The 17,335-nt window shown below is 44.1% G+C and overlaps 1 protein-coding gene across 1 annotated transcript; it reads right to left on the bottom strand.

Annotated features, from left to right (window-relative positions):
- Nucleotides 1-5,017: 5,017 nt before the first annotated feature.
- On the bottom strand, nt 5,018-15,188 carry LOC311496304 (C-Jun-amino-terminal kinase-interacting protein 1-like; the record flags this gene model as incomplete). The annotated part of the gene is made up of 12 exons (XM_084556107.1): nt 15,102-15,188; nt 11,723-11,798; nt 10,326-10,907; nt 9,201-9,737; nt 7,980-8,216; nt 7,617-7,692; nt 7,364-7,530; nt 6,326-6,429; nt 6,106-6,216; nt 5,857-5,927; nt 5,673-5,771; nt 5,018-5,090 (listed from the first exon to the last, which is right to left on the bottom strand). Exons 1-12 carry the CDS (start codon nt 15,171-15,173, stop codon nt 5,018-5,020), a joined length of 2,205 nt encoding a protein of 734 aa, XP_084412233.1. The 5' UTR covers nt 15,174-15,188.
- Nucleotides 15,189-17,335: the final 2,147 nt, after the last annotated feature.

The following is a 17,335-nucleotide window of genomic DNA, read 5'->3' as shown; positions in this document are numbered from 1 at the left end:
CATAATAACTCCTATACAAACATACATACATACAGGATCTATACAGGGGATATCTATACTGATGACTTATGTACAGCAGAGTCCTGGCTGTTATAGAGGTGGAACACATAGAAAGGACACTTCCTGGTGGAGCAGACTGGTGGCAGTGCACCTCCAACGGGGACAGACCGACCAATCAGAGCTCCCCGTCTGTTCCTACCTGAGTGATGTCATCTGGAGGGAGGAGTCAAGAGTAAACAAACAAGTGGGAGATGGAGCTGACCTGTCCTTCAATCTGTCTTTATCGTTGCCATGGTTACAGGCTCTGTGATGCTATTGGTCAACGCCACAAACACGTGTCTCCACCTGGTCTTCATATAAATGTGTCTCCACATGTGTCCCCAGCCAGCACTTGAGATCTGATCTCAGTTTGTGTGTCTGTAAATCAGCAGCGCCATCATGTGGTCAGTAGAATATTGTAGCAGCTGCTGTCTCTAATGGATCTCTACCTACCACTGGATCAGAACCATCAACAGCTGCTGGTTGACTTGGAGACATGATCCAGATGTTGGAACAAGATGGAAAGACTCTCACATGTTAAGATCTGATTTATTTTAGAGACAAAGACTCAGATTAGACCTGAACCCTGGAAGCTTCATCCTCAGAGGAACCAGGTCTCTGGTCTTTAATGTGACCCAGGACTCATTGTGTGTTCACACTACCAAAGGAAGGAGGCCACATGTGTCCCAGACCACCTCCACATGTGGACTGACACCAGATCAGTGTTCACACCTGGACTCTAGAGACCAGATCAGTCTAATAATCAGGTCTGAGTTTAGTTTGGACGACCATGTGGTTAATTACTGATGTGATCATGTTGATTATTTCTCATCAGAGACCTGGTTCCTCTGAGGATGAAGCTTCCAGGGTTCAGGTCTAATCTGAGTCTTTGTCTCTAAAATAAATCAGATCTTAGCATGTGAGAGTCTTTCCATCTGGTTCCAACATCTGGATCATGTCTCCAAGTCAACCAGCAGCTGTTGATGGTTCTGATCCAGCGGTAGGTAGAGATCCATTAGAGACAGCAGCTGGTACCACATGATGATCTCCATCTTTGACGCCTCACAACCTCCACAACAAATCTGAGACCCAGTTTCAATCCGTCAGCTCCTCCTTCCTGATGACATCACACAGGTAGTGAAAGACGAGCTGAGCTCTGATTGGTCGACAGTTTGTGACTCTTTAGTCACCTGATCCAGCTCTGAAGCTCTCCATCAAAGGCTCCAGTGAACTTCTTTAAATCATCTGACTGCACACTGAGCAATGAAGAGTCATGAGCAAAGATGGCTGCCGTTTCCATGGCAACGATCAGTATGCGCACCACATCATATTTAAAACAAGATGTTTTGTTGTGTTTGTTTCTGTGATTGGAGACATCGAACAGTTAATACATCATCATCATCATCATCATCATCATCATCACTGCACCAGAGAACTAAATAAAAACAGAAATAAAAATAGAGGCACTGATTTCTTCAAATGTGAAACGTGTGCGGCTTCGTTTCCATCGTCTTCACCTGCTCAGATCTCATCACGGTCGGTTTGAATCTAAACGTTTGAATCCTGGATCTTAAAGCTGCAGCAGAAACGAGCGTTAAATAACTGATCAGAGTGTTTTGGCTCCATGTTTGGTCTCCACCAGCTCAAAACAAGTTATCTGGGAGTTCAGCTGAGTGCAGCGTTATATATGATATAGTTTTAACACTAAAGAGGTTAAATGTCGTGGCAGAACGGAGGGAGCTGCTCTGTTTAGGGAGAACATTCTGGTTCGGTTCTGGATTTGTGGAACCAGGACCCAAACCTGCAGCATCGACTGTTGTCTTACGATCAGTTTTCAAAGAACCAGATCAACAGTCTGGTTTAGCTGCTAGCTTTTAGCATCTTGTTTCCAACATCTACTTCACATGAACCACATCTGGACGCCGTGCAGATGTGAAGAAAGAGTAAACAGAAAACAACCACCATGTTCTCATCAGGTGGTTCTGTGTTTGTGGAGCTGAAGACGATAAAAGCTTTGAGATTAAAATGAGATTTAATGTTTGTTGTGTTTCCATCAGAGTGAGATCTGAAGAACTGAAGGAAAAGTCACGATAGAAATTAAAGAACAAGATGAATCAAAGACGTCTGGACCAGAGGATGTTTCCTCCAAGTGTTCAGCCCTAAATGATGGTGGAGAGTTCAGGGTTTTATTACCTGGAGGTCACATGACTAGAGTCTGGTAATGACCTGATACTCACCTGGACCAGGACCCGGACCTGGAGCTGGAGGAACCTGCTCTGATCCTGTTTTCTTTCCCCATTCATGTTCAGAAAGTCTCAAGACTCTGGAGTCTCTGGACAATAATGGATCATCAGAACAGGTTCCTCCAGGTCCAGGTCCAGGTCCAGGGCCAGGTGAGTATCAGGTCATTACCAGACTCTAGTCATGTGACCTCCAGGTGATAATAACCTCAACTCTCCACCATCATTTGGAGCTGAACACTTGGAGGAACCGTCTTCTTGTCCAGACGTCTTTGTCTCAGGTTTGGTTTTAGATTCACATCAGATCTAACCTGGACCTCATCGTTCTATAAACCGTCCTAAAAAGTCTCGGCTGCAGCTTCGACACCAAAATGAATCCATGTAACCCCAGACGACACCGACCGTCTCAAACATCCTGGTCTTTGGTCGTGGATTTGAGCAGGTGATGGAAAGAAAAACCTGAACAGAAAAAGTGACACAGTGGAAGATGAGAGCACAGTGAAGCACCTCCCTCCATCGCTCTGGTCTGAATTGCACGGCGTCACTCGGGCCTTGTCGTTAGAGAATTAAAGGAAACCCTGTGATGAAGGCTTCGCTCGGAAGAAAGAGGAGAGCAGCAGAAAGAGAAACGAGGCACCTTCGCCCTGCCACAGCAGATTGTCATCCAGTCATCAGGGTTAGAGATTTAGATTAATACGTACGTTGGGAATCTGTGCAAAGAAACAAGAGTTTGGTTTTTACGTGAAAACTTTAAAACTGCAGAGAGTAGCTGTTAATAAGAAGAAGCCCTTCGTTGTGAAGTTGTTCCTTATCCTTCTGGTGCTGCTGGACTTTTAACCACCTCATATTTCTTTCTCGGGGAAGTCGCATCAAAAATAAACCTCCATTTAAATTTTGGTTGAACGAATGCAGTTAATTTAATCGTCCAGGTAAATAAATGGATTACATGAGCAGCTACATTCAGCTTCTTATTCTACTTCAGACCCATGCAGAGTGGTTTTATTATGTCACTATGTGCAAAACTTTCAGAGAGTCTGCGCACGTCTGCAAACAAATTCACGACCTCTTTTAAGTGTTTAATAATCACAAACTAGAACTCCAGTGTTTCCTGGGAACTTTGTCAGGCAGCAGGTTCATTTTAGGAATTTAAGAGAAAAGTTTCCAGGAAATTAACTTAAAAATGTTTTTAAATTTAAAAGTTGAATAAATATTTAATTTTATTTTACGTTGTGACGTTCCCAAAAGCTCAGAGTCACGTCTTTAATGACGTTAAAAGCAACAAATGTTCTAATTTTAGAAGCAGGAAGAATCACATGACAAATAAAACGTTCATGGTCCCTGCAGGATGAATCCTGATGGACACATCGTGGAGACTTCAGGCCCCTGGGCGCCGAACATAAGACCACCACCTCCAACATTAGAGATCACGACCCAGACTGAGAGCCCCGGTCATGTCTGTAGAAGTTCTCGTCTCTTTGGAGTCTTTTTGTGTCTCTGTGTGGGACGCTGTGTCTCTTTGAGCTCGTTTTGAGAGGTTTACATGTCTCTGTAGTTGTTTTCTGTCTCTTTGAAGTCGTTTGTGTCTCGTCGTCGTCATATTGTTTCACTGTGTAGTTGTTTTGTGTTTTTCTAGTAGTTTCATGGTCTCTCTAGAGATGTTGTTGTACGTTTGTAGTTGGTCTCTTTGCAGTCGTTTTGTCTTTGTGTGTCTTTGGTCATGTGTAGTCTCTTGCGTACATATTTGTGATCTCTGACTGAGACTCTGGCCCAGAGACCTGGTCCATCATCTCCACGGCTGCAGGACGGACTCGTGTGAAAGCGTTTTGTGTCGTTTGTGTTCTGAACATTAATGTGATGCTGATCGACCTGGCTGAGCTGCTGACGTGGTCGATGAATCAGACCGTCTCTGATTAGTGATGATTCACTGGAGCAGCTTCACAAACAGATTAAATTAACTTCATTCCTTCTGACAAAGTCTGAGCACAGTAATTACACAAACAATAAAACTGGAGTTTGAAGCGTGTGAAGGTTTAAAAACGTTGTTATTCAGTTTAAAAGTCACCGACTGACTCTAAAGTTTAATAAAGTTCTTAACACGTTTAAATATTTGATTTAAAATATAGTAACTAAATAAAATCCTCACTGGAGCTGGAGGCTGTCCTTGGCACTAGTCTGCTAAGCTAAGCTAAGCTAAGCTAAGGTAAGCTAGTTAGCGTTTAGCACCACTAGTTGATCTTTGTTTATCTGTTTATTATTTCTTTGTTTCAGCTGCAGCGTTTAATGTCATTTAAAATTTAAATCTTTGGAGCATTAAATCATCTCGACACAGAAACGAGTCAACTAGCCGTGGCTAATGCTAGCTTACTGAACAAACGACACTTGTTCCTGGTGTCATAATGTTTCAGATTCAGATTTAACCCAGTTTTTAGAAAGTGTAATTACTGTGTTTGTCGTCTCTGTGGTTTTATATCAAATACTCATCTGTACTTACATATAAATATCTGTTTTTGCAGATTAATGCGTCAGTATTAGACATGTTTGGGTGGATTGACGTGATCCTCTCCATCCATATTTATATGGTGACGTGGCCAGAGGAAGGAGAAGCTGTATCAGTGGATGCAGCTGAGAAAAGAAACGAGATCCACCATGCAAAGAAGGAGATATATGGGTGGTGCAGACGGTGGTGTAAGACCAGGCTTACATGCACATAGTGAGTTCATAGTGGAGACGGGGGGGCTTCACTCGATGAAGATGTCCTCGGTGGGACAGGAGTAGCTCATGTGCTCCTTGTAATACTGCTGGAACGCCCTCCTGTAGGAAACACAGAGACTCAGGTCAGCTCCAGAACAGCAGCAGGTCACAGAGCTAAGAACAAAATATAAAGACGACCACGGTTCATCACGGCGGATCTGGATCTGGATCTGGATCTGGATCTGGAGGAAGGAACCAAGGTGGGTCTCTTTGTTTTCTGTGTCTCTGTAGAAGTTTTACAACTGATTGACATGTCTTTCTAACTGTCTGTCTAGTTGTTCTGTGTCTCTTTGTGGTTGTTTTTGTCAGCCTGTAGGCGTTATGGACTTGATTTTTGTCTCTTTATATCGTTTTCTTTCTCTCTGTAGACGTTTTGTCTCTTTGCAACTGATTGACATGTCTTTCTAACTGTCCTTGTTGTTGTGGTTCTTTTTGTCGTCATTTTGTTTGTCTTTGCTGTGGTTTTGTATCTGTTGGTAGTTGTTTTGTGTCTCTCTGTATTCTTTGTTGTTCTGCAGCTGATTTTCTTTTTCATTTTAAGTCTTTTATCGTTTGCTTGTGTGTCTTCACATTAGTGATCGTTCTGACTGACACCTGACCAGGATCCAGACTCTCGTGTTCTCCAGAGGATGAACCTCTTACCCGACAGACTCAGCCAGAGGATGAAGAGTTGTCTCTGACATCAGCACGTGGCAGGCGAAGCGCTGCTGGTCAGGATGTTTGGTGATGAAACCGAAATATCTGCAGGGACACAAGGACACGTCTTTACTGATGGAAACCTGGTGGACAACGTTCAGTCAAGTTTAGATGTGGTCGCTGGACTCACTTGCTGTGTTTTGGATGACAGCCGCAGAATGAGATGTTCTTCAGCTGGAAGAAATGGAAACACTGGTCGCCCTGAAGGAGACAAGACAAGAAGACGTTATCCCAGAACGTGAATCTAAATTAGAAGAACAGGTACAATGAATAATGAAATCATAGATATTCTTTTACTCCTCACTGATATCTAATATTGGCATCTTTTAAGTATAATATTTCCGTTCCATGCATCGTCTACTTTCATGTGCTGACGTACTCTATGAGCAGAGTGACACTGGTCCTGGACGCTGATCTTCACCCCCCTCACGCTGACCTCCAGCACACAGGCTGACGGAGGCTGACCTGCTGACCGCCTGTTACACGCCACCTGTTAACACAAAGAACCAGTCAGTCAGAGACTCACAGACCCAGGCTGTGTACAGTCATCAGTGATCAGGTTCATAAATAAATGTAACAGTGTATGTGTATATCTGTACCTTCTGCATCGCAGCACAGAGCACATCGTTGCCTCTGTGGATGGGAACCTGAACTGAACCCAGAAATCGAACCAGGAACTGCTCCTTGGAACCGTCTTTCTGGACTAGTAGAAGAAAAACAGAGACACAATTTAAACTCTTAATCAAAAACACCCAAAATAAACCTGGACTATCTCCATCAGGTCATTGGTCTGGACCCTGGTTCTCTATGGACCCTGGTCTCTATGGACCCTGGTTCTCTATGACTCCAGTCTCTGTGGACCCTGGTCTCTATGACCCTGGTCTCTGTGACCCTGGTCTCTATGACCCTGGTTGTCTATGACTCCAGTCTCTGTGGATCCGGGTCTCTGTATGGACCCTGGTCTCTGTGGACCCTGGTCTCTATGGAGCCTGGTCTCTATGGACCCTGGTCTCTATGACTCCAGTCTCTATGGACCCTGGTCTCTATGACCCTGGTCTCTATGGACCCTGGTTCTCTATGGACCCTGGTCTCTATGACTCCAGTCTCTGTGGACCCTGGTCTCTATGACCCTGGTCTCTATGGACCCTGGTTCTCTATGAGTCCAGTCTCTGTGGACCCTGGTCTCTATGAACCCTGGTTTCTGTGACTCCAGTCTCTATGGACCCTGGTCTCTGTGGACTCTGGGAAACCAGTCACCAAGGCATGCTACATATCAGTGCTTAGCTAACTTTTCCTGCAAGATGAATGTTTATTATCTGTAGTACCACCATTAGACCACTAGATGGAGACAAAGAACCACGTATGAAACTGAGGCACAGGGCTCAGATTCTATCAGTCAAGTCACCATGTGGTTCATAGCTGATGTAGAATCATGTGGATAGACTCTAAAGGACAGAAGATAATAAAACTATATCAGTTACATTTTTTAGATTTGATGAAATAATGAGACAGAAGAAGTAATTCTGACATGTGTGAAATTCAAAGTCTGTGTGTTTCCTCTGTTAGCTGATGCTAGCTGGTTAGCTCCAGCTACATGATGCTTCTCTACTGCTGCTGTCCAGTCTGTCGCAGCGTACCTTGGTTAAAGTCTCTGGGCACCCTGACAGCGTAGAAGGCTGGGAAGATGCCGGTAGCTCCAGTCCTCATGTTGTAGCCCTGACACCACAGATCCTCCGACTGGTCCAGGATTAAGACCGGGTCGTCAGTCTCGAGGTTCAGCTCATCCGCATGACGAGGGACGAACCTAAAACCGGACCAAGAAAGACCATGGATCTCAGCGTCATGTGTTTCTTGGTCACGTTATGTTTTAGTTTGTTCATGTGTGTCGACCTGAAGGCGGCTCTGTGGCTCTGCTGCCTCTCCACGCCGTCCAGGACGCAGGAGAACACACCAAACGGGCCGGCACCTGAACGGGACAGCGCTGACGTTATTCTCACCAGCTACAGCTCAAAGGTTGTGTTTTATTTAAATCCATCTTTTAATGAAAGAACACGCAGAGAAATCTGTTTTATTTAAACTAAGACTTAAAGACTGGAACTCTAATTATTCTAAACCCAGCAGACATTGAAAGTGGGAGATATTCTTCCTCCAGACCCCCGTGACCCTTCACAGGACAAGCAGTTACAGAAGATGAATGAATGAAGATGAATGAATATATTCAGACTGATTTGATTTAAATGAGAATAAACAAACCTGTGGCGCTGTAATGGCTGCTGCTGTTGGCAAACAGATTGAGGAACTTCCTGCTCCTTGGAACGCCGGCTCTTCCTCCATTACACTCGTCGTCCTCTGAAGTCGTGGCTGACGTCACCTTAGGCTGTTTGCAGATCCTCGCCACAACTTCCCTCCTCCTCTTCACCTCCTCCTCCCGCCTCCTCTTCACGTCCTCCTCCCTCCTCTTCTTCACCTCTTCCTCTTCTTTCCTCCTTTCTTGGAGCAGAAAACAAGGACAGGTAAAACTGAGGCCTTCTAAACCGTTATCTTGTCAGCGGTGTTCCACAGGGTTTAGTACTGGGTCCTCTACTTGTTGCTCTTTTTATTTGATATTAATAACAGACAACTATACATGACATGCAGATGACACCCAACCTTTATTAAGATAATTTAAACTGCATTTAATCCAAAAGTCTTGTTTTAATATTGAAAAACTAATTTCTTTGGAAAATAAACCTTTTTATTTTTAATCAAAACTGGAATTATTAATCTCAGAATGTATAATTAAACAGTTACACCTAATAAAGAAAAAGAAATGACTTGTTACTCACTGACCTCTAATACTAGCAAAACTAGGCATATATATATATATAGATATATATATATATATAGATATATATATATATATAGATATATATATATAGTACCTATATGTGTCTATATCCAGATGACCATTGTGCACATTATAGAATTTATAAGAATATTGAGATTTCCTCCATGTTGTTCACACATGTAACTCCCCAAGGAAACCAGTCACCAAGGCATGCTACGTATCAATGCTAAGCTAACTGTCACTACAAGATGACTGTGTTGTGTTTATTATGTGTAGTTCCATCATTAGACCACCAGATGGAGACAAACAACCACGTATGAAATTTAGTAACAGGGCTCAGATTCTGTCAGATAAGTCACCGTGTGGTGCCCAGGATCGCAAAGGTTCAGTTGAAAAAAACAACATGAATAGCAAAATAAATCTGACTCTACTATTGTGAACATTATAGAATCTATAAAAAGACTGACGTGTCATCCACATCATGTTACATATTTCTGTAAACATCCCTTTCTGTACCATATGGCTGTAGTGTGTCTGACACCACACGGCCTGAAGTAGATTTGATGGACGTATGAATCTATGGTGTCATTATACTAAAGATTTTCATGCATGTGTGCTCAGCCTGTTTTAAAATTAATCTTCATCACCTTGCTCTCGTGCCTCCTCGCTCTTCTTCCTCTCCTCCTCGTACTCGGGGTCTTCCTCCTCGTTGGCTGACTGGTAGACGGTTTCTGTATCGCTGTCGTCGTTGTGCTCGTTGTAACCGTGCAGACAGTCCTTGAGGTTGACCAGCTCCAGCTGAGCGTGTTCATCCACCACCAGAGTGTATTTAACATTGTCATAGCTCAGGCCTGCTGCAGATTCACTCTTTGGTACAGTCTGAGTGTCCCTGACGCCTCCTTGCCCCCCTGCGTCCACCTCTGACTTGGTTTGGTCTGTACCTGTGTTGTCGTTACCTGCGAGGCGGCGGCTCGGACCGTTCTGGACGTTCACGCGGGGCGTCACATCTCCCTCCCCCTCCTCCTCGCTGATGACTGGGTTGGTTCGGTGGGACAGGGAGGGATGCAGGGGCCCTGGTGGGGGGCCCTCGGTGTCTGAGCTGAGAGACATCCTGTTGGACCCCCCCTCGCTGCTGGACCGGGAGAGGACGGGGGGGTTGTCCTGGGTCCTGTCATGGTTTTGGCCTGAGAACGATTTCACTCATTACACAACAGGATCATGGTATTAGAGGCTTTAGAGTCGTTTGTTCCACGTCTACAACTAAACTGTGATTAGACACATTCCCTCCAGACGATTAAAACATGAACACAAATATTTAGTCAACAGCAAAAACAGAGACGGATGAATTCACATGAATACTTCTCTATTTCCAAACACAAACACATGAACATTACTCCTTCAAACCCTAATGTTACTGTAACTTTTAAAGTTTTTTAAAGTTGCCCTAATGTAAACCTGACATTATCTTTATTTAACCACGACCCTGGAATTACACAAACCTTTTATTCTCAAGTTAACATAATGAAGCTAGTCTATATCTATAATTACCTTATATAAATCCAAACATTAAACATGCTAATATTATCCTCATCTACACCTAATATTTCCTTACATTAACCTGACGTTGCTGCTGTGACGTTCTCTCAGATTGTTCTCAGATTGTTCTCAGGTTGTTCTCAGGTTGTTCTCAGGTTGTACAGATTTATTACTGAGTGATGAATAATAACTAATAATAATAAGAAGTTGTTCCTGCTCCTGGAGGAGTTCCTCACCTTGGTCCTGGGTCTTCTCCTGGTTCCTGGGGGCCACAGGTGTGCGTGGGACGACCATTGCGGGCAGATAGACCTCCTCCTGGTTGGACAGTATGTTGTTCGTCTTGACGCCTCCTCCTCCTCCTCCTCCTCCTCTGTTGCCTCCTCTAGCGCCTCCTCCTCTTCCTCTCCCATCAGCTGCTCGGCCTCTCGGTCCGTTGGCTGCTTTGTTTCTGTCCTTGTCCTTCGTCCTGGACTCGTCACACAGTCGTCCTCCTCTTCTATCCATGCCTCCATCCTTCCCTCTGACCTCCCCCAGGCTTCTCTCTCTCATTGTTGTGGCTCCTCTTCCTCCTCCTCTTCCTCCTCGTCCTCCTCTTCCTCCTCCTGCTCCTGCCGCTGCTCTCCGTTGGCTCCTGGGCGTGCTGGAGGACGGCGGCCGTTCCCCGGGTCGAGCTCTGGCGTCTTGGTTGGAGGCGGCGGTCTGACCCGTGGCTCTGCTGTTGTTGGATCCATTCGGGGGTTTTGGTGCCGGCCGGCGTTGCGTAGCGTGACGGACTTTGTCCTCGGCTTTGGGTTGGACGTCTGGAGGCGTTAGATCTCCTTAACGCACACGCAAACAAACAAAAGCTTCAGTATTAAGAAACGACAAGAACACGAGGGATTATCAGAGCTGATCCTGGAGGAGAGAACTCTGTTTGACGTAAACTTTCATTTCTAAACGTTGGACGGAAACTAAACGGCTTCACTGAGTCTGATAATGAACAGAACAACCAACTGTTAATCTACTAACTACTCCTTCCAGACTGTGGAGCTTTAATTATTAGAATCTTTATTTATTGATAACTGACAAAATGACAAAGAGCTTCACAAGAACAGAAGAAATCTAAAAGTCTAACGGTGCAGAAGTTCATAAAAACAATCAAATTAAATCTCAGTTAAAATCAGGAAATGCTTTAACTGATGTATTTAATTAATTAATTAATTAAACTTGAGATGAAGTGAAAACTAACTTTAACTTTAATTAAAGAATTTACTTTAAATGTTCTTGATTTACACCAATAATAAAATAAATACACTTTATTTAGTGTTCATGTGTTCACACCTGCCCTATGTTCATCCCTGTCATGTGTTCACACCTGCCCTATGTTCATCCCTGTCATGTGTTCACACCTGTCATGTGTTCACACCTGTCCTGGGTTCAAGTGTTCACACCTGTCATGTGTTCACACCTGTCATGTGTTCCTGTGTTCACACCTATAATGTGTTCACACCTGTCCTGTGTTCATGTGTTCACACCTGCCCTATGTTCATCCCTGTCATGTGTTCACACCTGTCCTGTGTTCATCCCTGTTCATGTGTTCACACCTGTCCTGTGTTCATGTGTTCACACCTGTCCTGTGTTCATGTGTTCATACCTGTGATGTGAGGGGAGGAAGAGTGGGAGTCCTTCCAGCTGTCCTTCTTTCCAAACGAGTTGTTGTTGATAGAGTCCTGGACACAGAGAAGAGACTTCAACCAACACAGAACCAATCAGCTGTGAGATCAGATCAGAGCCAGATTTCCCATCATGCACCGGGCGGCCATCAATCATCATCATCATCATCATCCTCATCATCCTCATCCTCATCAGCAGCAGCAGCAGCAGCAGCAGCAGCGTTAACAGTCAGCCTCTGTCTCGCTCTGATGACATCACTGCCAGGAAGTGTCTGACAGCAAGGAACTACACAGACACGCTGACTCACACCGACATCCCATCATACATCTGCTCTCCCTGTTCTGTTGCTAGGGCAACGGTGTGTGTGTGTGTGTTCCCTGATGTTGACCAGTAACACAGATCTGTCTCGTTTCATCCTAAAGACGTTTAGATTTAGATTTAGATGATGATGTTATTATCCTCTAAATAATCCACAGCTTCTTAATTTCCAAACGTTTGAGTAGATCTGGATCCTGACCAGCTAGCTGCAAACGCTAATGCTAATGCTGTTAGCAGCAGTAAACAGAGTGGAGGCTGCAGAGATCAGCTGTTTCCTCCTTGTCCTCACAACAAACACTCAGAGTGGCCAGATCAGATTAGATCTGTTCATATCAGCCTGTGTTCCTCTACTAATCAGAACTGGACTCCTCCTCCTCCTCCTGTTCTGTTTCCAGTAGATGTGATGCTCCTCTTCATCGGTAAAGATGCTTTGACATAAACTCATGTCTCTGATCACATCATTTGATCTGGTCTCCGTGGTAACGGCTCATCTCTGATCTCTGTCACTGATCATGATGGAGAGGCGTCTGTGAAACAGTCTGATGATGAATCTCAGTCTGTTTCTCAGCAGCAGCTCAGAGACAATCAGCTTCTATATCTTCCTGTCAGCACAAAGTCGTCCCACATCAGGTTACAGAGGATCAGTGACGGTCACATCACCTTCACCGTTAACTGGGATGAACAGCAACACACCTGACTCTGGATTAGAGGACGGGTCAGTTCAGACCTTCATTCACAGGTGTGAACACTGATCTGGTCTCTAGTGTCCAGGTTAAACAGGTCCAGGTGTGGACACTGATCTGGTCTCTAGTGTCCAGGTTAAACAGGTCCAGGTGTGAACACTGATCTGGTCTCTAGTGTCCAGGTTAAACAGGTCCAGGTGTGAACACTGATCTGGTCTCTAGTGTCCAGGTTAAACAGGTCCAGGTGTGAACACTGATCTGGTCTCTAGAGTCCAGGTTAAACAGGTCCAGGTGTGAACACTGATCTGGTGTCAGTCCACACGTGGAGGTGGTCTGGGACACATGTGACCTCCTTCATTTGGTAGTGTGAACACACAATGAGTCCTGGGTCACATTAAAGACCACCTACTCAACAGGGCTGATCTGAGGAAGAGGAGTTTAACTCATTCATTCAACCACTAGTAGAAATGATCACATGAATCAGTGATGTCTGTTCATTAGTAATGAGAGACTTTTAAAAGAGTCTGGTCTTGGAGCTGAGAACCAAACTAAACTAGAAACTAATCTGAACTAGAATCAGCTCAGAAAATAAATCAGATCTTAACATGTGAGAGTCTTTCCGTCTTGTTCCAACATCTGGATCATGTCTCCAAGTCAACCAGCAGCTGTTGATGGTTCTGATCCAGCGGTAGGTAGAGATCCATTAGAGACAGCAGCTGCTACAATATTCTACTGACCACATGATGGCGCTGCTGATTTACAGACACACAAACTGAGATCAGATCTCAAGTGCTTAGTTTTTAGCATTTAGAAGGACCTGTTAAGTTTGAAAGAATTAGCTTTAGGTTTACATATTCATTAATTCATTCATCTTCTGTAACCACTTGTCCTGTGGGGCTGGAGCCTATCCCAGGTGTCATCAGGTGAGAGGCGGCGTCCACCCTGGACAGGTCTCCAGTCTTAGGTTTACATATTACATGTTAGAAACTAAACCAATTACTATTCCTTCTTCTAAAAGCTAACCACAGCTAACCACAGCTAACCACCGCTAACTACAGCTAACTAGCTACACATTATATAAAGACAGAATATACTGAGCTGTCATTTAAAATCTTAACCTGGAATAAAATAGATTAAAATTCTGATTCATTTTAACATAAAATTACATGAAACTCACAACAGTTAGAGTATAATGTTAGCTAATTAGCTTTAAGAGATTTAGCTTTTTTCTTTACACATTATGGTTTAGATTTCGTCTCAGTTATGTGATTAAAAACTCTGATAGCAGATCAACAAAACCTGTTACTGAACTAATAGCTAAAATGTAGCTAGCTGCAACTAGCCACAGTACAATCGCTGTATTACAGCTAGGCTAGTTAGCTTTTAGCTGATTAGCTTTTAGAAGGACTAGATACATTTCTATCCTCATTATTATTATTTATATGATTTAATAAACGGTGGCAAACAAACCAAATCTAAAATGTAAATTATTCCAGGGAAAGAAAAAAACTAGCTGAAAGCTAACTAGCCTAGCTTAGTGCACATTACACTCCAGCGTCTTAAAGCTAAACATAACATTCACACATTCATCTGTTTTATGGAAGATGTAATGTTCTTAACAACTGAGTTAGTTAAACCACAGAAATAAGAAAAAATAATTAATAGTTATAATTAATTAATTATATTGAAGAAATCAAAGCTCGTCTGTCTGAAGGCTAATTAACTAGCATTTATTTACGTTGTTGAGCTGAATTTAAATCACACAGTTTATTGTAAATTAAATGAATGTATAATAAATAAATGGACAACAGAGCAGCTGGGTTCAAGTAAAACTATTTGAAGTGTTTGTCATTTATTATTTTTAGCTTCTTCTTCTTCTTCTTTCATGGTGTAATATTAGATATATACGTATAGAAGGTATACTGATGCTGGTTGTGTCTGAACACAGCTCCTCTATTAAACTAGTATTTATTTCACAAGATGGCAGAACAGCTCATGTCTGAGTCAGGTTCAATCCCCACCGCCACCGTCCAAGTGTCCTTGAGCAAGTCACTTAACCCCGAGCAGCACGACACAGACGGACTCATGAGCATCGATCGACTGAATCAAGATATCCTGGGTGAAAACAACAAACAGGAAACTGCAGCTGAACCGTTTCCAGATCTGACCCAGAGCCAGAACACAAGCAGACTCACAACAAGCCCCGGATCCACCCAGGAGACAGACCAGCACCCACAGAGACCACGCTACCCACCAGATCCACCCAGGGGACACCCCAGGACCCACAGAGACCCTGTCATCCAGTGGATCCACCCATCATCGGACCCTCGGTCGGGGCCGGGCCCCCGTCTTGCCTACCTGGGTGCCAGCCTGTGGCAGCTGTGGGAACAGAGCCAGGGTGGTCGGTCTCTTTGGTCGATATTTATCCATGACAGCTCAGGTTGATACTTCCTCCTCTTCCTCCTCCTCCTCCTCCTCCTCTTCCTCCTCCTTTATGAAGCCAGCGTCGGCGCTCCTCAGCTCGGACTAGGCCTCCCCCACCCTCCTCTACCTCCCTCTCTTCCCCTTCTTCTTCCTCCTCCTCTGTCTCCTCAGCATCGATCAGCTCCGAGCTGATCTGGCCACGCCCCTTCCTCTTCCTGCACGCCTCGTGATTGGCTGGCCACGGTGTCACATCATCATCATCATCATCGTCATCATCCTCCTCATCCTCAGCATCAGCATCATGTTCCTGGCAGCGGAGGAGAGCAAACAGAAGGAGGAAGAGGAGAGGTGGTGCTGAGCAGTGATGGAGTGAATGAGGGCTGAAAGATGGAGGAGAGAGAGGAAGGAGGGAGGAGGGAGGAGGGGGAGCAGGAGGAAGTCAGGGCCAGCCAATCAGAGCGAAGCATGACATCATCAGCTGATCGGCCCGAGGTGTTTTCAGTGGAGCTAATAAACACTGAGTGTGTGTGTGTGGTGGCTTTATGAGGTTGTGAGGCCTTTTCTGTGTGAACGACTATCACTGTGAGGACGTGTGTGTGTTTCAGTGTGAAGCTTCATGGATGTGGTTTAGTGAATGACAGTGGAAGGTTCTCACAAAGATAGGAACACAAGAGAGAGGCTGATTAGATTAGACGCTAACATGGAGACACAACGGCAACAGTCAGTGAACCAGTCAGTAAACTGAGGACCAGCCGGTCAACAAATGGTTGAATATTACACTGACTGAACCAATGAACAGTCACTAATGAAAACAGACAGAAAATCAGTCAACAAACCATCCAGTCAGTCAGGACAAAGATCACCCAGTGAACCAGTCAGCCATTCAACAGTCATTTAGTCAGAAGCTAACAGTGACCAGTCAGTCAGTCTAGCATGAAACCAGTCAGCCAACAAACCAGTCATCAGGAAATAAGCCAGTGGTTTATTTATCCAGTCAGTCAAGTTAAAGGTCACCTAGCAAACTAAAAACCAGTCAGTCAGCCAGTAAAACTGTCAAAGTTCTAAGAGCAAAACAAACAGTCAGCAAACCAGTCGTTTAGTTAAAATCAGTCAAGCTAATAAACCCAAACCCAGTCAGTCAATTAATATTTCACACATAGAACCAGGGAACCAGTCATTCATTAAAACAGTCAGAAAATAACCCAGAGGTTTATTTATCCATCCATCCAACATCAGCAAACCAGTCAGTCAGTCTGCTGGAATGATATTAAACCAGTCGCCAAATAAACAGTCAAACTCAACTGAGAGTCAAATTAGTCATTTGATTATTTTGTTAGCTTTAGCTCTTTGATGCTACATGCTAGCATTCAGGGCAGTCAAACAGTATAAAGATGGACGTGGCACTCAAACCAAGTAGAGCTCCCCCTGGTGGCTGGCTGCAGTATAGGTCATAAGCTCCACCCCCTCCATGTTAGTGGGCGGGGCTTGGGCCAAACTAAAACACTAAAAATAATTTTTTTTCAAGGATGGTTTCTGTCATTTAGTTAATACAATGTTGATGAATGTTCAAGTGTCAATCTTTTGGATAAGTTTTAGTTATCTGACGCTATAGAAACAGGATGTGACATCATGGTGACTACCAGTTGCCATGCCAATGTAAAAAAATAATAAACTAAAACATGAGTGAGTCTGGAGGAAGTGTGGGCGGGGCATCAATATCAGGGCTCCACGTGGCTCCGCCCTCAGATCAGACTCACAAGATGGCGCCGCCCGTATCCCCGGGAACATAGAGTCAGTTTGACCAATGAGAGGAAGTGGAGACGATATCCATATTTATATACAGTCTATGGTTAAATCAGATGCTGTTTCCTCAGACCTGCGAAATAATCATTTACCTTCTCTCTTCTCAGTTGTCCTTCAGTTTGTTGGATTCATTGTATATTAAATACGTTAATGGTTGAAACTCACCAAGCACATTCACCTCTGTGAATAAACAGGAACTGTCCATTTTTCTTGGAAGACTCGTTTCTCTATGTCCACTTTTCCCCTTTTTGACAAAGACATTCTGGTAACCATGGATACATCTCACGCCCAGTTAATCTTAATCACGATAAACAAACGTGTCATTTACGGCCCCAGGCTGCGCCCTGCTGCCCCCTGCTGTTTAT

Source organism: Chelon labrosus (assembly GCF_963514085.1).
Source record: "Chelon labrosus genome assembly, chromosome: 11".
NCBI lineage: Eukaryota > Metazoa > Chordata > Actinopteri > Mugiliformes > Mugilidae > Chelon > Chelon labrosus.
Note: the sequence above shows the minus strand (reverse complement) of the source record. Positions and strands in the feature narration are given on the sequence as shown.